This window comes from Equus asinus, chromosome 6, assembly GCF_041296235.1.
Source record: "Equus asinus isolate D_3611 breed Donkey chromosome 6, EquAss-T2T_v2, whole genome shotgun sequence".
NCBI classification, from domain to species: domain Eukaryota; kingdom Metazoa; phylum Chordata; class Mammalia; order Perissodactyla; family Equidae; genus Equus; species Equus asinus.
The window spans coordinates 15,422,425-15,447,028 of NC_091795.1; the positions used below are offsets into that span (position 1 = coordinate 15,422,425).

A 24,604-nucleotide genomic window follows, 5' to 3' on the forward strand; every position below is an offset into this window, starting at 1 on the left:
TTTTCTTTATAATAGTTTCATTACCCCCTTTCCCACACAGAGGTTACATACTATGAAGATTGTTCTGCACTGTTTTTTTAAAATAAATATTGCTACTAATAAGACTACCGAGTGCAATTTAATTTTCATTTTTGTCGCTATTACTACTAACAGGATTATTGAGTACGGTTTATGTGTCTTTTTGTTCTTAGAATTTATCCTATTATGGATGTAGAGTCAAAAGTCGCTTGAATGTCGAGTTAAAGTCACTTGAAATCATTTTTTTCTCTGTGTGGTGATGCCAACAACCTGATGTAAAATTAGGCTTGTTTGTTTCTGTTTGTTCTCTAGTTTTAGAAATTGTTTTATTTCCCTTTTTGTTTGATTTTGCCTTCTAACTACGTAAAATATTTACATAGTTTCAAAGACAAAATTGTAAAGGTAAATAGGTACCTTGGCACCCTGTCTCCCTGTCTTGTTCTGTCCTTCCCCCTACAGGAAACCGTTTTCATTCGTTACTGATCCTTCTATTTTTGTTTTTAAGAATATAAGCCAACACACACATCTGTTCTCAGATTTCACATATATCCATACCCCCCTTCCCCACACAGAGCCAACACACCATGAACACTGTTCTGCCCTCCTTCTTTCATTATTTTTTACTTTGTATGGTTTGCTGCTGCCTGGATACAGTTTACAGAGATCCTCCTCACCCATCTGGTCAGCTGCAGAGTCTCCATTATTTGATGTTCCTTAGTTTATTCAGACACCCTCTGAGGACATGCGGGTTGTTTCCAGGCTTTTGCTTCTATAAATGTTGCTGTAGTGAGTGGCCTTGCGCGTATGGCATTCTGTGGTCTTGCCAGTGTATTTTTGTGGAGGTTTTTCATGCTATCTCAACTCATGGTGACACCCACAGTGGCAGTGCTTGGGCAGTGGTCGTGGTTTCCAGAGGGTGTGGCCAGGGGCTGCCCACCGTAGGAGGGAACCCCAGGTGTGGTGGGATCTTTCTGACAAGAGCTGCCATTGGCAGGGAGGGCCTGCCTGGTTCTTTCACTTGGCTTGACTCCCTCTCAGAAATGTGAGGACACACCCTTCTGGGAGGCCTGGGTTCCCACTTGCAAACTTGCTATTGCAGGCTAGAAAGAAGTCAGAAAGCATCACTAACCAACACAGTTCAATCTGCTGTGGAGCAGGGCCCCACCTAACAGTGCCTAATACCTCCCAGAGGACAGGATGCCCGGAGCAGGGTCGGGGGGAGGGTTGTGGCACACGAGATATCCAGTGTCTTTGGGGGCAGGCTTTCCTTCCTTCATCATCAGGTCTCAGTCATCTCCTTCCACCTATTGTTCAGGCAGCTACCACTGCTAGGAAAATCTGACAGCTAACTCACAGTCCTCTTAGGACATTTTGTGAATGTCCTGTGGGTTCAGTTTCAAATTGGAGCCTTGAGCTTGGGGCTGGGGAAGGGGCTGGGCTGGTGATGACAGAAGGGCCTGCCGCTTACCCTCCCTGACCCAGGCACGAAGGTTGGATTGCACAGATCACGTCCAGTTATAAAAGGAGGGAGTGGCTTTGCAGACTTGGAACCCTCATTTCCAACCCTGCCGTGGATGTGTGTTTTGGGCCACCTTGGGAACATGCCTCCATCTGGCAGCCCTCAGCATGCTGTGCAGACACAGCCTCCAGCCCACCCAGGGGCTGCATGTTTGCCCACAGAATGACCTCACTGTCCTGGGCACCCATGACAGTCTTCTGCACAACCCCACCAGCCAGCAAAGGCCTCCTGCCAGCCCTTCCTTTCTGCAGGCCTGTTGTCTTGGACCACACACCTCATCAGACCTTGGTTTTTCCATTAATGAAAAGAATTCACACAACCTTCAGATGTGTCAGGAAAATTCCTATCTCTACAGTGCTCCTAATAGTTAACTGTGGTACTTGACAGAGTGGACATAAACTGAAGTCAGAAGCAGTTAAAAACTGAACGTAACGGAAGGCTTGTTGCATGATATCCCATTAACCCACATCCCCGTTGTTCGTCCCGAGCACCCCGGTGAGAGGTGGAGTTGAGCAGAGTTTCACTGTGCCTCTTTCTTCCTAGGGAGTCGAGGGGCGCGCTGGGCAGCCGAGCCCTCTCACATGACAGTATTTTCATTCCTGAGTCGGGACAGGACCCCGCTCGGCCTGTGCGGGTGTTTTCCCAAGAAAATGTGTGTGACCGGATCAAAGCTCTGCAGGTAAATGCTTCCAGGGCAGCGTCACTTGATATGTATGTCAAACGTGAATGGAGAAGTTTTTAAATGATTTCTGCTCGCTTAGTTTGATATGTTTTAAAGTATAATTGCACTCACATCGCAACTATCCCAGGACGCACTGAGTTAGTCACAGCCAGGTCTTGACACATTCTAAGTTAGAACCGCTCATTTTCAAGATAACGGCAAGAGAGCTGGTGGCAGATTTTCTTTCAGTTCAGTCTCTGCATCGGGCCAGGGCCTTGAAAATATCTCCTGAATGCATGAGTTGGAGCAGGAGGATTTGTTGATAAAAGTCGCTGATGAAAACATAAGCTAACGTTCTTTATTCCAATCTAGTTAAAAATACAGTGTAATGTGAAAATGGGGCCGCCACCTCCTCCAGGGGGCCTTCCTGCCAAGCGAGGAGATGATGCCGGCATGAGCTCTGAGGACGACGGTCTGCCCAGGAGCCCCCCAGAGATGTCCCTGCTGCCTGACATGGGTCCCGGCACAACCATAAAGGCAAGTGCAGCCTGCGCCTCGCCTCGTCTCCGTCAGCACCCACCACAGAGGGCACCCAGGGCTCTGGTGGCCCCTGTGTGTTCCCCTAAGATTCCCATGGGTGGGTGTGGACGTGCTCGGTGTGGCCGGGAGGAATCCCAGACCAGGTCACTGGAACCACAGTCAGTCCTTGGGCTCCTTGGGCTGTGTTTGTTTTCATTCTTTGAGCAGAAATGCAGGACTTGTAGGAAATACTGTCTGGGTAACATTTTTCATGATGGTTATAGGTCTGATATCATCAACCCTGTACCTCGTTTTTCCTGTCTGAGCAGATGACCAGAGTGGGCATCTCATCTAAAAAAAGGGAAACACCTTTGTGCCTCTTTTCTATTGTCATGACATTTAGCCAGAGGGAGAAGAGAGTGGTACACGCACATGATTTAATCCAGGCTCCCATATTGGAGTGTGGGACTGTGAAAACCTGTCAGGTTAGGGGTAGAAATATGAGGCATGGTGCTGGGCATCAGGGCAACAGGGTAAGTATGACTAGCAGGAGAGCTATTTATGACCTCAGCAGGGCAGGAGCACTCGTCTCAGATACCACCCTCCCCCATTAGAATCTACGAGGAGGAATTAAGCTTTCTCACGTATAAACAGCATAGCCCACTCGTGGTGCTGCCATTTTAAACCCATACAATGTATTTGTACATAAATGATCACTTTTCCCTTGTAGACAAACCTTGCTGTTGCTGGATAGACTTGGAGTTACCCGTGTTATGCTGACAATTGAAAAACAAATAAAAGCCGGAGTCCATTTTTATACACACACCTGCCCTGTGTGTCCTTGGAGCAGTCACTTGGTCCCTGGTCGAGGGCCATTCACGGTGGAGTCTTGGGGGCTTCATTGTGAATCGCCATCTCGCCAATTCTATGCTGCTCTGAAACGATCAGTAGGACTGCAACTTGGACGTCCAGAAGCCCCACTGCAGAGGCAGGGGAAGGAATAGTTACCTGTTTTGGGTGGAGGTTTGGGTTCCCAGAGCATCACTGGTGAAATGCAGGGGAAGGGCAGTGGTGGGGCTGAGTGTACATAAGCCCCAGGGTGGGGTTCACACAGAGCTGGTTAGAGAATTGTTCTCTCCAGGGTCCTGCTCTAAGTGAACCACGAGCAGGGTCTTAGGACAGTGGGCTACCCACACCTGCTCTCCCACCTCGAGGAGAAGGAAGAGGACAAGGAGGATGGTTTGGCCCATTTCCTGGACTCTGAACCAACCCTGCACCCCTTAACACCGTAAAATACTGGAGGGTAAAGTTGACGGGATCATGGCTGCCTAAGGTGTAACGACCAGGTGACAGGCACCTCCTTGTCTACACCCTCAGATGTGCAGCCTCAGGACCAGATGTGACTTTGTATGTTTTGGGGCCATGTGGTGGGGAGATGTCTCTCATGAGCCCTCGTGGACTGACCCACCCTCATTCCAGCCCACAGTTCTCTGACTCTCGCAGCATCGTAATTCTCTGTGTTTAGCCGGGACAGACAGTACCGAGGAACAGGTAGTTCCTAACTCCTTTTGGTAAGGAGTGAGCCTGGCTCCAAGCCCACAACGCCCCGTGATGTTCAAATTCCGCAGTTAGCTGAGTGGGAGCCGTGCCTCCTGGGCAGGGCTGACCTCGTCCTCCTCAACATTCCTCCTGCGGTGGTGATGTTACCTAACAAAAAATGTTCTGAGATTTAATCAGTTATTGGGTAATATGAACAATTCACTAACTTCATAGGAAACCAAAATTTGAGCCTTTAAGACTTAAAAAAAGTAGGTAATCTTTATCACCATGGTTTTTAAGACACAGTGATTGTGTTTGGTGCCCTGAAATTTTGGGGGCATAGTGGGCCATTGAGAGGGAAAACAATGCACTCTTTAAAATGTGTTTACATAACACATGGAATTTGATATAATGGTGCCTTAAATCCCAAAAGGACAGGATTGTGGGCTGTTTATTTTTTTCTTGTTGTGACACCTTACACAACCTCACATACTTGACAGAGAAACTTAATGAAGAATATTGTGAAAAAAAGATTTTCAGTAACAAATACTCGATGACACTGCCAAGGTGATATTTCCTGACAGAATGAGTTTTTCAGGAAATAGCACGGAATTTTTTTTTTCATTACCACATGAGGTAAAAACTGATGAAACTGGTGATTTTTAAGGTAAATTACATCTAACTCCTCATATTCTTGGTTTCCTGCCAGCAAGTAGGAAACGCTGGGTAGAGGGTAGCAGACTGGCAGGTCTCTTTTGCTCCAGCTGCTGAGGGAAGGTGACAAGTGGAGACAGCACAGCTCTGGGCTGAAGGAGGAGACGCACCCATGGCTGGGGCGAGGCTCTGGGCAGGTTTTGTCACCTCTAGGAATCTGTCCTCAGAGGGTTTGGAGAGGGTTTAATGAGATGGGGTGGGTCGGTGCCTCGCATCCCTCAAAGCAAATGCCACAGGAACTTGGGTCCCCAGGCTCCCCTTCCCTGGACCGGCCCACCACCTCTGCTGCCTGTCTGCTGGCCACTCCTCAGGGGCTGAGCCCCTCTTTTTGAGGGCAAACATTGTCAAGCAGCTGTCACTCAGGGTCACCTCCAGAAAGCCTCTGAACCCCAGACCATTTCCTCAGGGCCTTTTGAGCCACGTTCCTCCAACAAAGGGCCACCTGTTAGACTTTTAAATCATCCACTTCCAGAATCATCCATAAGTACAGATCTCAGGAAAAAGTAGGTGACTGGGAGCAAGCAATGCAAATGGAATGCTCCGATGCTGCCATCCCGCTGAGGAAAATGCAGGTTGGCTTTCCTGTGCTGTCTTCCTCCCCTTGAACCCCACCCACCTCACCTAGTTGCTTCACTGAGCAAAGACAGAACTCATGATTGCCCTGGTCATCAGGGTACTGGTCTTTCCAGGCCCCAGAATGAGGGCGGAGACCGGGGAGTGAGACTCCAGTGCCCCGCAGGAAGATCAGCTGTGACAGCCAGCGCAGGGGTTGTATGGGGACAGCCCGTTGTTCAGAGTGTCAGGCAAATTAAACTCCTTGCCAAGGGCCCCCAGCCCGGGGAGCAGGCCCGAGCCCAGGACCGTCTGCTCAGGCACTGCAAACCCAGGGGACCCAAGTGGAGCGGAGGCAGGGAATGCATGTCCTTTGGGTTTATGGAGGGGTGACCAAGGCCTGTACTGTCACAAACGAAGTCATCATTCTCATTCATGGAGTCACTGCATTTGCAAAGCAGCTCACCTTGTCTGTTCTCTTGAGTCCCAGACCGTAAGAAAAACAAGAAACAAAATTTTACCAAGTGTTTGTCTACATTATTCCTCTAGACAAGGGTGAAGATGAAGGAATCTGTATGATTTGAAATGCAGCCATCCTGCTTGTGACCCTTAAGGAGGACCAACTGGGAAGGTGTGGCCTGTCCAACCTAAGGTGACTTCCTGAGTCCTCAGCTGCAACGGTGGAAGCCAAAGCCACAGGCACAGGGGAAGTCGTGGCCAGGAGTCCTGTGGTTTATTTTAAAAATAATTTTTCTTGCTTTATTCCCGTAAGAATCTGAGTAGCTAAAACAAGAGAACTAAAATAGATTTTGTCCACTTATAACCCTTTTCTCCTCATTTTAGTAATTGTCTTCTCCCAGTTGACAGCCATAAACTTTCTACGTGCATTAGAAAATGTAAGGGACCTTTATGTTAACAGGGAGAATATGTCCCTCTCGCTGGCGGTTCCCTTGCAGGAGGCAGTCCCTGCCTCCGAGCCCGTCTCTCTAACAGTGTCGTCCTTCTGGCTCCCCCTCTAGTTTAGCGGAGGCTGCTGGGCATCTGCTCCCTGTGGAACTCTAGGGTTGTGGAAAAGAAAGTGAGCAAGACACACCCATGCCCCTCGCTGCCACCGTCTTTTCTGCTGCCTCCTTCCTGAGGAGACTGATTTCCTGAGGGTTTACTAAATCATTGTGAGGTGCCTAAAATTATGGTCTTAAATTAAAATGTAAAGACACCACTTCCACCCGTTAGGATGGCTACTGTCAAAAAAACAGAAAATAACAAGTATTGGTGAGGATGTGGAGAAAAGGGAACCCTTGCACACTGTTGATGCGAATGTAAAATGGTGCAGTTGCTATGGAAAACAGTATGACAGTTCCTCAAAAAATTAAAAATAGAACTGCTATATGACCCAGCAATTCCACTGCTGGGTATTACCCGAAAGAATTGAAAGCAAGTTCTTGAAGAGGTATTTGTACACCCGTGTTCATAGCAGCAGCATTCACAATAGCTAAAACATGGAAGCAACCCACGTGTACATCGACAGATGAATGGATAAACAAACTGTGGTATGTACATAAACATAACATTATTCAGCCTTGAGAAGGAAAGAAAGTCTGACAAATGCTATAACATGGATGAAGCTTAAGGACATTATGTTAAGTGAAATAAGCCCAACAAAACAAGACAGAAACTATATGATTCCACTTAATATGAGATAGCTAGAGTAGTCAAATTCATAGAGACAAGGTAGAATGGGGAGCTATGGTTTAATGGGTACAGAGTTTCCATTTTACAAAAGGAAAAGTTCTGGAGACGGATGGTGGTAATGGTTGCACAACAACATGAATGTATCTAATGCCACTGTACCATACCGTTAAAAGTGGTTAAGTTGGTTAATTTTATGTGTATTTTACTACAATGAGAAATTTAGAAAATAAAAAACTTTGGAAAAAAGTGTAAACTTGACACTAATATTGAGCACTGTGCTGGAAGAGGAGGTTTTTTTGGTTTGTAGCTGGCAGGGTTGTAACTAAAGCCCAGCATCTCCCAAATTCTCTCTCCGCACCTCGCTCCTTGGATCTGGGCTGAACCTGCACATGGGTGCGCAGTGGGTGCCCCTCCAGTACTTTATGCCGATAATGCCTTTGCAGGAGAACCCACGTAGACCTCACTCTGTGGAGGAGCTTGCCAAGTTCAGTGGGCAGGTGTCTTAGGGTGTTACTGGCATTCTTCTGCCTGACTAGCCAAATCCTCTTCCCTCGTGGCAACACTTTACCTCTTGGCTGTCTGTCAATTACTCCCTGCTGAGCTATAAACCAGTCAAATATTTGAGACTTAACAGGTGGTAACTTAGAGCCAGCTTTCTCCAAGAGGACACATGAAGATACAGAACTCTTCTAGAATGAACCAGTGCAGCTACAGTGATGGAATGCTGGGGGGGGTGGGGGTTCAGCATGTGCTGTGCCCCAGCCTGTAAAACACACCCCTGGGCCACCCTCTCGGCTTCTGGAGACAGGACCAAGCCTGACTCTGACCTTGGAGAAATCGGGCTGGTCTGTTTCATCAGAGAAAGTAGCTCTTGTCTGAAGCACTTGGGCCAGCTGCTGTGTGAGGTGAAGGCAGTTATCCTGCTCAGGGTGCCTGGGACACAGGCGCTCTGCGTGGCCTTGGAAATGAGTGAGAGGCTTCCAGGGGTTGGCCCAACACTTACAACTCCCAGCACTTTACCTTTCTGAAGGAGTTTCAGAGAAGCCTCCCTGTGGAGAGTCACATTTGAAGTGTGTCCTCTCACGTAAAGGCCAGAGACAGCGTGGGAAGGCTGGGCGCAATAAAGGAGTTGACGTGCTGGCTGTTCCCATTCACATCCAGAAGTTAATGTGTGTTTGCTCCTTGTCCCATGAAGGTCTCTTTAGTTCCCTCATCCCGGCCGGTGTCTCCAGACCAGCTCTTCTCCAGGCAGGCAAGTGATGCCACCGTCTCCGCCCGGACCTCGGACAGCAGCTTGGCACCCGTGGCTGATTTCGATTATCCCCCAGAGTTCTCCTCCTGCCTGGACAATTCTGCAGCTAAGCACAAGCTCCTGGTTAAGCCCCGCAACCAGCGGTCGAGCAAAATGAGGCGGCTGTCTTCGGTAAGTGGGCTTCTTCCCACACGCAGAGGCGGGACGGGCAGCCTTGGCAGTCCCCACTCCCACCCACCCCCGCCTCTCCCTGCTCAGGGTCACAGGCGCCCTTTGAGAAACCCTTATGGTCAATGGGACCATGCTACAGGAGCTGGGCTTGCCCGTTTTTTTCACCATGAATCACATAGGTCTCTCCCCTGCATAAACACCCCCTCCATTCATTCATTGGTTCATTCTGCAGCCCTTATCAGGAACCTGCTGTGTGCTATGGTCCACCGCCTTCCCACTGCGCTCAGTGTAAAGTCCGCATTCCAGGCCTGACACCTGGGCCTGCCTACCTCTCAGGCTTCCTCTCCTTCTCTTTCTCACTCAGCACGCTCTGGCCTCCTTTCTGCTGTGTGAGCTCTCCAAGCTGTCTCCAATCTGGGACCCGGGTACCTGCCAGAGACACTCTTCTCCTGGCTGGCCCCTTCTCAGCCTAAGGGTCTCAGCTCAGAGGTCCTCTCCCCACAGAGCCTCGCCTGACCATCCTATGGAAAGTGGCCCCAGTGTCCCATCACCGTATTTCCTTCCTTCACAGCACTGGCCGCACACAGAAGGGACCTCTATAACTGTCTGCACTCGCTTGTTTATTATGTTCTCCTTTGAAACCTTATCTCAGCTGTACTTCGAGCCCCTGGAGCAATGCTAGTCACAGGGCTGGCATTCAGTAAACATTTTTGAATGCATGAGTGAATGAACCAATGAATGAATGAGTGAATGACAGAAGAAGCTGCAGCACTAGAGTGGACACCTGCCGTGGCCAAGAACCTACTTAGTGGCATGGGGCTTGGCCCCTGCAAGTTCACCCCTCTTTGGGCGTGCTGCCTGTGGCAGTCGTCAGCTCGTAGTTCTGGGAGGCAAGAACTCGCTCGTGGAGGACTGTGGCTTCATAGCACCAGTGGGTTACATGTCCACATAGGGCTGTTGTCTTCTCCCCTGTATGGTGGTGCCTACAATGAGGAGCTGAGGGGCAGGGTGTGGGGCCACCCTGGCCAGAAAATGACAGTGCTGAGAAGGATGCTCACAGACCAACATCCTCTCCCTCCTTCTTTTGAGACAAGATTGTGGGGTGCTGATGAAGCACACAGGACAAACTAGGTTTTTCAGCTGGAGACAGTGGATGGGGGCCTCTCAGGATTTCAGGGACCCCCTGGAGAGAGTGGCTTTTCCTTTGGGCATGTGGTAGGGGCCTTGTAAACTCATGCCACCTGGGGTGACTTTTGAGGGAACTGACGCTGGAGAAAGAAGTGAGCTGTGGTTACCTTCTGGCTCATGCCCTCGTGTGAGCTGGGGACTAGGGAACTTGTGCAAATGCTTGTACATCCAGTGCATTCACAATTAAAGGCTCTGAGCTGTGGGGACTTGGAAAGGCCCAGTAATTCCAGAGCTGGCTGTCCTAGTGCTGAGTGGAGCCACAGGGCAGGGACAAAGCCAGCTCCCTCTGGGCTTTATTCCCACGGGGATGTCTTTTGCTCTGGCAGGTGTGTGTAACCAGCTGCAGCCTGGCCAGGACTTGGTGGCAGAGGGAAGCCCACTCACACTCCAGGTGGCGATGCAGCATGCCCTCTTGCTGCCTCCCTACACTGAGCTGTACCCCTCTTTCCTTCTTTAGTTTTGAGCTTGACTTAGCTCTTGAACCCCATTTTTTAGAATAACAGAAAATGTGATTTAGTCAGTCTGGGTAAACACAGTCATTCTTTGATTTAAACTCTGTCATCTCCACGTCTTCCCCTGCTTCTTCCCCTTCCCTTCCTGGTAGGGAGCAGGCGTGGATATGTTACGTTTTTGGAGGCATCTGAATTTTCCTGACTGGGCACAGGTATCTGGCCAGTGGTCACCATGTCACTGTTGGGTTCTAAGTTGGAAGCCTCTGTCCTTCAGTGTCCACAGCCCCCATTGCCCTTCAGTCATGAGGTCCCTCTCCCAACCATGAGGACCTTCCTGGTGCCCTGGCTCCTCTTGGGACCAAGGTGCATTCAGATCTTCCCGTCCTGCTCCGAGGGTAAGGAAGAGCCACCACGCTGCCCTCTCTGCTGCCCTCCTGACCCTGTGGACTTCTGCAGAGGTGTGCTGTCCCTTAGGCCTCACTGGACAGTGAGGTCCACGTTTCCCCTGCCTTTCTAATCCCCTCTAATGTCTGGGGTTTCTTCTCCATCACCCACTCTCACTACCCACCCCCCAGGCTCAGGCATCTTCAAAGTCTCGACTTCAGTCTCTTCTGCTGCTGCCTGAGTCCTTTCCTCTCTTTGGGCAGAACGGCTGTCCAGGCCTGGCTGGCCATTCTCCAGCTCTGTGGTCAGTGGTGTCAGCTCTCTGCTCCACGTCCTCTAAGCTCTGAATCTTTTGGAGCTCTAGAAAAAACATGGTCGAGGGGTCTTTCCTACCTTAAAAATCCCATCTTGCCTAGTAAAAAAAACAAAAAACCTTGGCTGTTACACTGATATTTATTACGAGTTTGAAAAAACACACTCAAGAGTGCATTTGGCTGAATCCATCTGCCCCACCAAGGCAGAGGTTGGGAAAGAGACACACGCCAAAGACAAACGCTGGTTGTTATCTCACCGTTTACCCTGCGGCACAGAACGGTGCCCTGTGTGTGGCTCCAAGGCAGTAGAAGCGGAACGCCCATAGTGTTTACACTAACGTCTCACCACACCAGCTGGTCCTCATCCCAAGCCAGGCAGTGCCAGGAGCAGGAAAGACTATGAACTCTGTTTTATCTGGAGCAGCACGATTAGATGACTCACCCAAGGTTATATGGTTGGCAGAGCTGCCAACTGGAAGTCCCAGGTCTCAGACAGAGACTGACGCCTCCTCTCTGCCCCGGACTGCTCATCGGCAGTGTTCTCTGCCCAGAGATGACATGGACGCTGCCCAAAGACGCGTTCTCTCGGGCAAGAGGAGGTAGTTGAACAGGCATGACAGTCTCCATCTTGGTGCAGGCTGAGCAGTGGGTCCCTGACTTCCGTGTCTTCGGGAGGGCTCCAGGGTGCAAAGCTGCTGTGAGGGCCCAGAGGAGGAGGTGAAGGGAGGCAGTGGAGATGGAGTGGGCATGCGCATCCTTCCTGCTGTACCCGGCCAGAGACCCCGGCCTGAGTCAGAAGCCGCTTTGTTCCCAGCAAAGCCTCAGCGCAGCATCCAAGTCCCCGCTCTGGAGTCCACACTCCATGCCAGCCTTCTTCCTGCCTGGCGCCTCCACTGTAACCTCGTAGCTGCCAGTGGCTCAAGCAGGGATGTGCCCAAGCCGGGCCTGCTCCTCAGCTTTGTGCTGACGTAGTGTAGATTCCGATAGCTTTAAAACATGACCTACATCCTAAAGAGGTTTCAACATCAGTGATTTTCCTGTAGTAGTTAGTAAAAGGGCAGTCACGCCTTTTGAACCTGCAGCTTTTGAAAATTGTTCTGTAAACATCTTTGTACATCTTCGCCTTTTTGAATCCAGAGGAATGGGATTGTGTGTCTTGGCAAGAGATAGCTTAGGTATTGTCACAAACATCCCAGTTATCCGGTGTTCTCTTAGCAAGCAGATGCCAGCTAGAAAATTGTTAAAACAACAACGGTAAACAACAACAATGAAAACCTATTGCAGACACTCCCCTGAGAGTTTCCTAACAAAAGGGGAAAGAGAGAGCTGCGCTGTGCAACAGCTTGGGTCTCTCTTGAGGTCTCATGTCACGAACTTTTTAAAAAGATCAACCTCAACACCCTCAACCTGTTGGTCGTTCTCACATAGTGCTTTTGAAGGACTCATGATTACCTTGGTCTCCTTTCCTTCCTGAGAGAGCAGGGACTGACTTTGTGTGCAAGGAGGAGGAAGTTGGATGAAATCTAAATTCCAGAGACCTTTCAGAAGGAAGATCCCACAAGGCAGTGTATACTGTCAGGCCAATAGGGCTTCAGGAGAGAAAGGAGAGCCATAAGCGACAGGCAAGGCTTCCTGTAGGAGTGGAGTCTGAGACAGTTCTTGGGGGGTGCCCGCAGAGCAACCTGGAGGTGTCGGCGAGAGGAGCCGGCCAGTCACTCAGACCCAGAGTCTGTCACGTACGTAGTGGGGGCTTGGCAGGACTTGAGCAGGGAGTGGGAGAAACAAGTTAAGACCAGAGAATGTAGGACTTTTAAAATTAACTGAAAAGTTTGGACTTTATCCTATAAGGCTATGTTTTTGACCTTTATCCTATAAGCTGAAGTTTGCTATTGATTGTGTTTGCCATGATATGCATCATCTTTTAGGCAAACCAGCCTGCCTTCGCTGTGAGGGCACCTCCCTGGGGGAGAGAGCACTGAGGTGGGAGATGGGCTCTGAGGCAGCACCGGCTCCTAGAGCGCCAGCTTTTCTGCTGACCAGGGTATGGACCTCTCTGGGCTCCCAGTTCTCCAGGTGCAAAGAGAGAAGAATAATCCTTCCCTCACTGGGACGACTCGAGGAGTAAATGAAATAACAAGTGCAGAGAACAAAGCGTGGCAGCCACCGGCCGATGCTGGTCTCCTTCCCTTTGCTCCCCTCCGTACGGCAGTGTCCCCTGGCTTTGTGGCTCAGCCACAAGAGCCTTAGACAACATTTATTTTTAGGGCTTAGCTGCCACTGTGCTGCTGAAAGCTGAACTTGGGAGGCAGCATTCCAAATAGACCAGTAAGGAAGGCATTAAGACACCTGTGTGTGAATGTCCGCTTAAGTGCCAGCTCTAGACATGCTGCTTCCTTTAAACCACGTTAAGCCTTGAACAAAATAGGAAGGTCATAGGCTTCCTAAGATTCCATGTAATGATGCTATCTTTTGTTCTCTTTATTTCTGTAGCGAGCACAGTCCGAATCCCTGAGCGATCTGACATGCACCCCAGAGGAGGAGGAAGACCATGAGAAGCCATTACCCAAAGTCAGCACGGAAGAGAACCCCAGTTCCAGACAGCAGGATGTGGGACTGCCCAGAGGCCCTGAACCTGAGGGGCCAGCCACCATGCTGCAACCTGGGGGGCCGCGGGCAAGACGGGCTCGCCTGCAGCACTCCCCAGCGCTCAGTGCCAGTGCTGAGGAGGAGAGCCCCCCTGAGGATAACCCCCCAAGTCACCCGGACACCCCAGAGGTTACTGAGCCTGAGTTAGGCCCAGCCCCCTGCTCAGAGTCCCCATCTCTGCCAGAAGGCTCCCTGTACCCTAATCCCAGCAGCAAAAACCAGAGGGAGGAGCTGCCCCTTGCAAGCACATGTCCCCTAGCCGAGGACACAGCTGATGGGGTGGTTTCTGCTTCTGGAGACGTGGAGAGTCAACTGTCTTCTTACATCCCTGAGGTGGACATGACGTCTTCTGAGACTGACCCTGCCACCAGCTTGGAGACTCCCTCTGGTCCGGATGAGCTGGACCAAAATGTCCAGAAGGAGATGGAGCTGATGCTGGAAGTGCCCAGTCCCGAGGGAGCAGAGAAGGAATCTTCCGAGGCTCCTGCCCCCAGCCCCCCCGCCCCCAAGAGCTGCTTGAAGCACAAGGCCCCGGCAGTGGCCGCGAGCCTCGTAGTGTCTCCCACCCCGCCCGCCGCAGAGGAGCCCCCTCCCTGTTCCCTGGACAAAGAGGCTGCAGCCCCGGAGCCCCCCAGGGCTGAGCAGGTGGAGGCCCCACAGGGGGTACCCGAAAGGGTGGCGCCTGAGCGGAAGGTCGGCGTGCACAAGTTCTCCGTGTCGTCGGGCAGGGGGTGGCCGCGCAGGGGCAGCGCCCGGCCGCTCGAGCGCCCCGGCCCCGCGGGCTCTGCCGTCCGCCTGCCCCTTCTGAGGAGCAGCATGGCCTGGAAGAGCGAGGCTGCACTCGACGACCTCCAGGCACTGCCCGAGCCCCAGGATGGAAAACTGGACCCTCCGAAGCCCTCCTCGCCAGCTGAGTGCGGCGCCCGGGACTCAGAGGACAGGGCGACCAGCCAGGCCGGGCCCGGCCCGGGCCCCCGGGATGCGGCGACCACACCGGCCACCAGAGACCCCTGCCCCGCCGCTCCGGAGCCGCCCCCGGGGGAGGACAGAAACCCTTTTCCCGTCAAGCTCCGGTCCACTTCTCTCTCTCTCAAACACAGGGATGTGTCCTCTCCGGAAGTCAAAGGCATGAAGAGGTACAGTGCCGAGATCCGGCTGGAGAAAGGAGGACTGACTGTGCTCTCGAAAGATGAGAAATGTCAGCTGGGGACGGCCCCCACCCCTCGAGGTGCCAGGTGCCCGAACGACCAAGGCAAGGGGAGGGCCCGGGCCTCGGAGCAGCTCAGCTCCAAACCGCCGCTGCCCAGAAAGCCGCTGCTGCAGACGCTCACCCTCCCGCCCGCGCCCGCGCCCCCCGACGGCGGCCCCGGCGAGCTGGAGAAGGCGGCGCCCCCCGAGCCCAGAAGGGAGATCAGGACCGCGGAGAAAAGGTCACCGCACAGGGGAGCTGGTAAGAGCCCGAGCCGGGGCGGCCTGGCCTGAGGGTGTTCGGGGAGGGGGAGGACCATGGGGAAATCGTGTTAGTCGGCATATCTTGCTGGACGTCCACGAAGCACGTAAATGCTTTGGGTAGAAAGCTTGTTGCAGGGGAATTGGAAGAAAAAGTCAAAATTCCTCTTGGTGCCGCTAATGTGTTTGATCAAGAGTTAGGAAGAAAGAGTGGAGAAGGGGAAGCAAATGTCAGGATTCCTTCTTAGTTCAGAGGAGTCAGGAAAATGTAAAAACTCATTTTGCAGCGTATTTCCTGAGAGGAGAGATGGGCTTCTCAGTGGATCAACTCAAATGCTCCTTACATTTTTTCCCCTCTGAAGCTCAGTGAGCCCCAGAATCCTAGGATGTTATGTACTGTTACTGATGGAAGCTCTCCCGGGGCCTAAACTACCTGGTTATAAATGAAGCATCTGGTTCCTCAATCACTTAGGGTCCTTCTAACCTTTCCCCCCAGGAAGAATTTCCTCCCGTTTAGTAATTAGGCTCACGTGGCCCAGCCTCGCTCAGGAAGCATCCCGTATATTGGAGTCACAAGCCTTTGTAAAATGAGGGCCCCTCAGCCGGTGGGCGTTAACTCCTATCCCAAAAGGGAGACAGTGTTCAGACAGGGGCAGAAGGTGAGAATCTTCCAAAGCAACTGTCGTTTAAAATGAGCAGAGACAAAATAGATGACCTTTCCATGTGTTTGACATTTATCACTTTTTATAGTGTTTCAGACGAAATGAGAAATCTGTTGGAAATGGGTAATTTGTGGTGGAGCTAAAGAATCTTTCATGGAGGGTTTCTTTTTATTAATGGAAATCAGTGTTCCGGAAAACAAAACTACACAAATGAGTTGTGTGCGTGATGAGGGCCCTAGGGAGAAATTTTCCATGGTAAATTTTACTTAAAAAAAAAACCACCACAACATTCAGGATATTTTAAGTGGCTACTCTAAGTCCAGGACTCCACTTAAGCACCGCAATGTGGGACAGAAAGGAAGTAGAACCCAGTTGTTCTCCTAGGGACCCCACAGGCTAAAAGGAAGGTGACGGGTGCACACAGCGGAAAAACTAGCTCACACAAAGCAACATAAAGTCAAGTTCAAAGAAACGCTCATCTTCTCTGTCTCCCTCCTAGGGAGTCAGTAAAAGCGCAGTATATTAGTGCTTCAGGTTCCTAAGGTGACACCCAGAGATGCAGGCGGTTCCAGGAAAACGCCCCCAGAGAGCCCAGGTGGCCCGCCTGCTCCGGGCCCCTTGGCTCAGCTGTGACTTTTTGTGGCTGCTGCGCGGCTATATTAGGATAATCAGCGAGGGAGCTTTGGGGGAGGTTCAACTGTAGCTGATGATCTGCTCTGCAAACTTCCACGAGGTTGTTGAAGCTGTTGTAGAGTGATTCAAAAAACCACTGAAAGAGCCAGGGAGTAGGGGGTTGCTCTGTGCAGATAAAACCCTGACATCAGCACCATCCACCTTTGTGGCCTGGAATTGAAGATGTCTCTCAAGGGCTTGCTGAATGCATGGGACTTAAACAGACAGATACTCAGTTTCATGGTCAGAGCTGAAAAAGAAGCTTCAGAGGGTAATGCTTGACACATTAATAATTTATAGCTTCCTCAGCCTAAGCTGTGAGAGTTATGCTTTGTTCATTGTCAAATGCCTGGAATGGCCTGTAGTTAAAGACCTTATTTTTTTTTCTTTGATTTATAAAATACAGTATAGTATTTATTTACTGATGGCTTTTCTTAAATAGTGGAAGAGAATTATCTTGTTCTTCTGTCTTAGTTAACATTCTCTGAGCCACAAGAAATAACCGATTCAGACGAATTCTGGAGTGAAAGAATGTAGGTTATTTTACGGGGCACAAGTAGTGATTTTCATTTCAGTGCAGAGAGGAGGGGAGGAATTCCTACGTCTGTTAGGAAGCGATCCTCCCAAGGGTGGTGGTGTTTGAGAGACAAGTGCCAGGAAAGGCTGGAGCTGCACCTGGTCCCACCCAGGACCTTGGAGTCTGGGGGCAGCCTCACGCAGACAGAGCAGAATCTCAGGGTCTGTGCTGTCAGACCCCATCAGTGAAGCAGCCTCTACACCTTCCCAGACACTGGATCTGCTTGTGGTTTAATTCATTATTATTACTTCTATTGTCATTCTCATTGCTCCCAAATTATGGCAGCTGAAGGCAATTAGATTCATGTAAAACATACAGATAATAAAAGTTTTAATAGCAGTATTACTCAGTTCTCCAGAAAGGCCTAATTATTGCTGTTTATTATCTTATGGTGGCAGGTACTTTACCCAGAGCTCCCAGATGGGCTGCCGTCTCCCCTGTCCCCGCTCTAGGGGTACGAATCATAAAGTTAGGTTTTTGAAGTGTCCCAGATGGGCATGTGGTTCTGCCTCGGGGATGCAAGCTGCTTTGTCCCCAGCACTCTTCATCTTCCTTCGCACCGTGTCTTCCTTCTCTGAAGGAGAAGGAGAAACCCTTCAGTGGGGGTACTGGGGAGGATTCGATGGTTGTTGCAATAAACAGAGGAGCCCAGCTTGCCGAGTGGGCTGGGCCTCACAGGGCAACCTTGGGGAAGCCCAGTGCCGTGTGTGTGCTCATCAACGCCAAGGAGACCTGTTAATCGGCTAATAGGCATAGGAGGCGAAGGGCCCAGGGTCATCAGCCTTGTTCATTTGTGCAGGACATTACACATCCTCCTGTTGAGCCAATCCATCCCAGAGTCTAAATTACAGGTTGGGAAGCAGCTTCTTGTGCACAGGATTAGAATTAGAAAAAAGGAGTTAGAGAGTCTCATGTGGAAAAGTTCTAAAATACAGAAAGTATATAGAAAAAAGCAATCACTTATGAGTCTGCTTTCTAGGTGTCATCCCTGTTGGCCTTTCTTTCTAGTCTTTCTTCTTTCTGTGTGTGTGTGTGTGTAATCTGTTTTCTATGTGGTTGTGGTCACATGCTAGATATTTTGGAGAGTAGCTGCTTTTCTCACCCGGGGGCCTCATCTGATAACCAGCCTCAGCCTCCAGTCCAAGCTTATTCCCTGCAGACTGGGCTGGTGACCGTGACACACCCAGCTCTCTGACCCTTTTTCTAGGCTCTGGTACTCACTGATTCATGCATTCATTCTTTCAACAAAGATTTCACGTACTTATGCCAGATGCACAGCACTGTGCTGGTGCCAAAAGGCAGGAAAAGCACAAGGGCCTCAAGGAGCTTATCAGCCTGAGGAGCCAGGTGGCAGCTGGATGCCACGGGGAAGTGTAGATGGAGGCCCATCTTGTCTTGGGATGATGGGGACATTTTCTGGAGGGAATGAACTCAGAGAGACTGTCACCTACTGTAATGACACAGTCGTTTCAGCATATTCAAGTTCATTTGAGTAGGATGCAAGGATATTTTTTGGTATCGTGCCAAAATATGTATTTATATATCTTGAATTCTTAAAACCAATTTTGTTCAGACTTACCTTTCTTTAGACTTGATCCTTCCCTTTTCGTCCCTTCCTGAGTGGCTGTGGTCAACACCCTGGGCCTCAGTTTCCCCACCTTTCCTTTGCCCCTCAAACTGTGTATGTCTTCTCATCCTTGCTTGCCTCCCAGTGCAGCACCCTCTCCTCGGCTCCCCCACAGAGGACATGTCAGATTCCCACCTGTTTCCTGACGTTCTCTCTCCCCCGACTCCCTTAGCCACAGCCTTACCATCTGTGGGCAGCCCTGACTTGACATCTCAACATGCACAGTTCACTTGATCCACCCCTGCTCTCCCCAGAGCATTTCCTCCTCGGCAGCCCCTCTATCCAGACACTCAAGCTGGAGACTGCAGTCATTAAAAATATTTTAATATGGAAACGCCTAAAAATTATAGGAAAAATCACCTGTATTCCTCCTGCTTAAATAATTACAGACAAAAGGACTAGCAGTTCTGACCAAGATGGAGTGAATCCACCCCACCCTGTCTCTCCCACTGATATCATTTAAAACCCCAGACAAAATGCATGCAGTGAATGTCAGAGGACCCTGGAAGGTGGATAAGAGCAGTGGACTGGGGAGGAGATCAGGACCCTCCGGAGGACCCAGCGGCACGTGCCCACAAGGAAGCAGCACCTCCCTGCCCTCCACTGTGGTACCAACAACCTCGAGCTCTACTGCCTCCGGCACCGCCAGCACCAGCCCTGCACGACACAGCTTATTGGACAGTCCTGGCCCTATTCCAGCTGCACCCCAGCCGCCAAATAGCAGCCCCCCACTATGGGGCTGCAGTCCCTGCAGGAGGGAGCTCTTTTGACTTCTCTCATCCCTCTGCCAGGCTAATGCCAGCAACAAACTGGAACTCTTGCCTGGTGGCAGTGGCAGCAGTATCCCTTGTGGGGCAGAGCTTTCTACCCCTTCCAGCCCTCCTCCAGGTGAGTGCCAGCAAGGAGGCACCCACCTCCGCCCACAGCAGCCCCTGTGGGTCAGAGCCCTGTGACTCTCCAGACACCACCCAGCAGAGAGCCAGCACTGAACTGCCCCCTCACCAGCAGCTGCCTCAGCGGCAGGTGTGGTGGTGGTGGTCCTGCAGGTCCTCTTCTCTTGCTGCTCTGCCCTGAGGTGGTCCCAGTCACAAGAGTGCACACAGTGCAAAGGCTAAACCCAGAGAATCCTGGGGGCTGGAAGTCACAGAAAGGAGATGCCTGAGGAGGGTCTTTCACCCACATGTGTGAAACCCTGGGCTCCTCCCTGTGTTGCACTTGCATGAAACTGGTAGAATCACACAGAAAGACCTTTGAGAGTTTTTGTTTTGAGGAAGATTAGCTGTGAGCTAACTACTGCCAATCCTCCTCTTTTTGATGAGGAAAACTGGCCCTGAGCTAGCATCCATGCCCATCTTCCTCTACTTTATACATGGGACGCCTACCACAGCATGGCATGCCAAGCAGTGCCATGTCCGCACTCGGGATCCAAACCGGCGAACCCTGGGCTGCCGAGAAGCGGAACATGCAAACTTAACTGCTGCGCCACCGGGCTGGTCCCGAGAGTTTTAACAGGACTGAGCCTCAACATAATACTCAAATTGTCTAGGATACAAACCAAAATTATTCAACATACAAAAATCCAGGAAAACCTAAAAAAATTCTCAAAAAGGCAATCAACAAACACTAACCCTGAGATGATCCAAATGTTGGAATTACTAGACAATATTTAAAGCAACAATTATACCATGGTTCCCAGAAGTAAGAGTGAGCACTCTTGAAATGAATGGAAAGATTCTCTGCAAAGAAATAGAAGCTATTAAAAAATAATAATAAAAATTTTAGAACGGGAAAATATGCTAACAAATAAAAAATTCATTGGAAGAGCGCATTGTAGAATGGAGGTGACAGAGGAAAGGGCGAACTTAAAGACAGATCAATAGAAATAGGAAATATCTAGTCTGAACACAAAGGAAAAAAGAAAGAAAAGGCTCAGGGGCCAGTGCAACAATATTAAAAAGTCTCACGTTCATGTCATAGGAGTCCCAGAGGAGAGGAGAAAGAGATTTGAGTAGAAAAAATGTCTGAATAGATAATGGCTGAAAACTTCCTAAATTTTTGAAAAACATAAATTTGCAGATCCAAAGAGCTCAGGTGAATTTCTTTTGCACCTTTGTGAAAAAAAAAAAAATTGTCCATGTTTGCTGGGGTTTATTTCACCTGTCAGCAAATGGTTCTGAAACATGTGAACCTCCATAGGCCAAAATATGGACGTTGACCTAAGTCTCACATTGTATGCAAGAATTAGCTCAGAAGGGGTCACTGACTTAAATGTAAAATGAAACTAGAAAACTTTTAGGAACATAGGAGAACATCTTTGGGACACAGGACTAGGCAAGGAGTTCTTAGACTTGACATCAAAGCATGATCCATAAAAGGAAAAAATGATAAATTGGACTTCATCAGAATTAAAAACTTTTGCTCTGCCAACAACCCCGTTAAGAGAATGAAAAGACAAGCTAAGGGCTGTGAGAAAATATCTGCAAACCACATATCCAATAAAAGGCTAGTATCTAAAGTACATAAAGTATTCTCAAAACTCAACAGTACGAAACCGAAAAGTACAATCAGAAAATGGGTGAAAGATATGAACAGATACTTCACCAGAGAGAATACCCAGATGGCAAATAAGCACATGAAAAGATGCTCAACATCATTAGCCATTAGAGAAACACCAATTAAAACTGTAGTGAGATACCATTACACACATATTAGAATGGCTCAAATGAAAAAATGCTGCTAACACCACGTGTTGGGGGGGATGCAGAGCAACTGGAACTCTCATACATTTTGCTAAAGGAAATGCAAAATGGTGCAGTCACTTTGGAAAACAATTTGGCAGCTTCTTACAAAATTAAAAATGTACTTACTTGCCTTATGACCCAGCCATCCCACTCCTAAGTATTTATCCAAGATAAATGAAAACTTAGGTTCACACAAAAACCTATGCGTGAACTTTTATAGCAGTGGTACTCATATCACCAGAGACTGGAAACACCTCAACTATCCTTCAGCTGGTCAGCAGATAAACACTGTGATACACCCACATGATGGAATGTCACTCAGCAATAAAAAGGAATGAACCATTGATACACATGGTAACATGGAGGAACGTTAAATGCGAATGCTAAATTAACGGAGCCAGTCTCAAAGACTATAAACTGTGTTATTCCATTTATATGACATCTGGAAGAGGCAAAAATACAGAGACAGGACAGATCAGTAGTTGTCAGGGGTTGGGAGTAGAGGTGGGGTCTGACTGCCAAGGGGCAGCATGAGAGAATTCTTCGAGATGTTGCCATTGTGCTGTATCCTATTTGTGACGGTTGTTACAAGAATCTGAGCATGTATGCAAACTCATAGACCTGCATGACAAAAAAGATGAATTTTACCGTATGTAAAATTTAAAATAATCTTTTAAGTGAGAAAAAAGTGATTGTGGCCTCCTCTCCACCCCTCTCTGAACCTCTCTAATCCCACCCCACAGAAGGAACCACCACTAACATTCATCCCAGCACTTCCCCATGCCACATACAGTCACAACCACATCAACATTGACATACAGATCTGGGCCCAGGAATCCTTTTTTCTTTAACCACAAAGATGCTATATGTGTTGGCTTGCGATTTGACATTCTCCCTCCACGATAAAGCTCAGGCCTCTTTTCTGATCAGAATGAGTCACTTTCCCTCATCCTTTTTAAGGGCTACATCGTATGTGTACCATATTTTATTTAACCACCTCCCTACTGAAGAGCATTCCGACTGTTTTGAGTTTTCCTCTTTTGCTAACAGCACTGCAGTAACCATTCTTGTCCATTTGATCTCCATCTATTCAAACTGCTGTTTGTCTAGGACAGACTCTTAAAAGTGGGTTTTCTGGACCACAGAGCATGTGAAATTTTAATTTAATAGACAACTTCAGATTAAATTCATAAATGTTGTACCAGTTTACACATCTAAGAGCAGGAGAGACACTATTTCTCCACCATCTCATCAGCACCAGGAGTTGTCAATCTATTTTTAATTTGTTTTTCAATCTGATGGATGAAAAAGGTAAGTCGTGTTTTCACCTTGGTCACCGAGTCCCAGTCATCCTAATATGAAGTGTCTTTATCCTCCCCGGGCCTGCGGTCACATCAGCCCTCGTCATCTGTAACCTGACTGCTGCAGCGCCTCCCCCCCAACTCTCTCTTCTCACTCTCTTCCCAAATCATGGGTCTAACTGTGGAGCTTTCTGCTTTAAAAACTCTCAATGCTTTCCTTTAACTTTAGAATAAAATTCAAACTCCTGGGTAAGGCATTCAAGGCTTTTTAGATTCTGGCCACGGTCGACTTTTCTGCCTTCCTAGGTTCATCTGCCACTCCTTCGCTCCGTCTGACGTCTCCTCCAGCCCCTCCCCTGCCACTAGCTCCCCTCAGCACTCTGACCCACCCCTGCTTGCTCTCATCACACTCTACCTTGCTCCTGAACTCGACCCTGAGCTCCCTGAGAACATCCAGGGTTTTTTTGGTTTTTAAAAAATTATCTTTTTGAGGTCATATTGGCTTATAACATTGTGTAAATTTCAGGTGTACATTATTATATATCAGTTTCTGTGTAGACTGCATTGTGCTCACCACCAATAGTCTAGTTTTAATCTGTCACCATACACATGTGCCCCTTTACTCTTTTTGACATCTCCCCACCCCCTTCCCCTCTGGTAAGCACTAATCTGTTCTCCTTATCCTTGTGTTTATCTTCCACATATGAGTGAGATCAGACAGTATTTGTCTTTCTCTGTCTGACTTATTTCACTCAGCATAATACCCTCAAGGTCCATTCATGTTCTCACAAATGGCATGATTTCATCTTTTTTATGGCTGAGTAGTATTCCATTATATATAGATATAGATATACATAGAAATATATATATACACATATATATATACCCCACATCTTCATCCATTCACCCGTTGACAGGCACTTGGGTTGCTTCTACATCTCGGCTATTGTGAATAATCTAGGGATTTTTTCCCTCTGTTGAGTCTTCCTACCTGGGGGAGCTCCTGTTTGCAGTGGGTGGTGCTTGGCCATGTTTGCATGGCCAGGTGCAGGGACAGGGGAGGTAAGCAAGCAAGGCAGGGGGCTGGTGGTGAGATGGAAGACCTGGGTTTGGAGGTTTTACTCAAGGTCCAACCCCTCAAGGGGTTGTGGGATTCTGAGCCAGTGAGTTTCTTAACCTCTGACTCAATTGCCTCTGGTGTGAAATGAGGTTATTAGTGATTTGTGGGGCAGCAAAAGCATTTTAACTGCAAAATGTGCTGCACTTTCATACCCTGCAGTCACACTTTCCTAAGGATGTACCAAAATATCCTCATCTGGGCTGCATAGAACAGTATGTGGGAATGGGATGCTCCCTGCCCCGGTTTTGATGGAGGCACAACGCGTGGATATAAGACCCCAGAGAGAATGTGTGTGCAGAACATGGTAGGGAGTCATCAGCTACCACCCGCCACCCTGAGAAGATGCAGGGGCCTGAGAGGGAAGAGAAGGAAGGGGATTTGCAAAACACTTCGTTCAGGACTGCAGCTACAGTTCTGTGAGCGCCCAGTTCCATGGGGTGCGACCAAGGGGAACCTCCCTCGTCCAGAGTCTGTGAGGGGGCCTTCCATGGGACTTCTTGGAGAGCTGGACAGATGTGCCCTGCGGCTGGGAGATGGTCCTGGACTCAGGCCACCAGAGGCCACGTAACTCACCTGTGCTCCCAGAGCCCCGCCTTAGAGAGAGGGCACCAAGGAGGGGGAGCCGAGTCCCAGCCAGGGAGGCGCAGTGGCGATGGGAATCCCTTGGAATCAGTTTCGAGCTCACCAGGCCCAGTTGGGACAAAGCCCACTGAGACAGTGGCAAGTGTCCGTCCAAGGAGAGCCCTGCCTGTCCTCCCCACCTCTCGTCCTTCCCGGACCCTCAGCCCTTGGGAGAGGAGTCCCCATCCCCCCACCCCAGCTCAGACACCCTGC

The 24,604-nt window shown here is 49.5% G+C and overlaps 1 protein-coding gene across 9 annotated transcripts in view; it reads left to right on the forward strand.

Annotated features, from left to right (window-relative positions):
• CRACDL (CRACD like) overlaps positions 1-24,604 on the forward strand; it is a 135,794-nt gene that overhangs the window by 94,116 nt on the left and 17,074 nt on the right. For all 9 annotated transcript variants that reach the window (XM_070511673.1, XM_070511669.1, XM_070511672.1 and 6 more), the window contains 4 exons: positions 2,081-2,216; positions 2,571-2,735; positions 8,410-8,637; positions 13,466-15,071. In XM_070511673.1, coding sequence (XP_070367774.1) covers positions 2,081-2,216; positions 2,571-2,735; positions 8,410-8,637; positions 13,466-15,071 — 2,135 coding nt within the window. The remainder of the gene's footprint in view (positions 1-2,080; positions 2,217-2,570; positions 2,736-8,409; positions 8,638-13,465; positions 15,072-24,604) is intronic.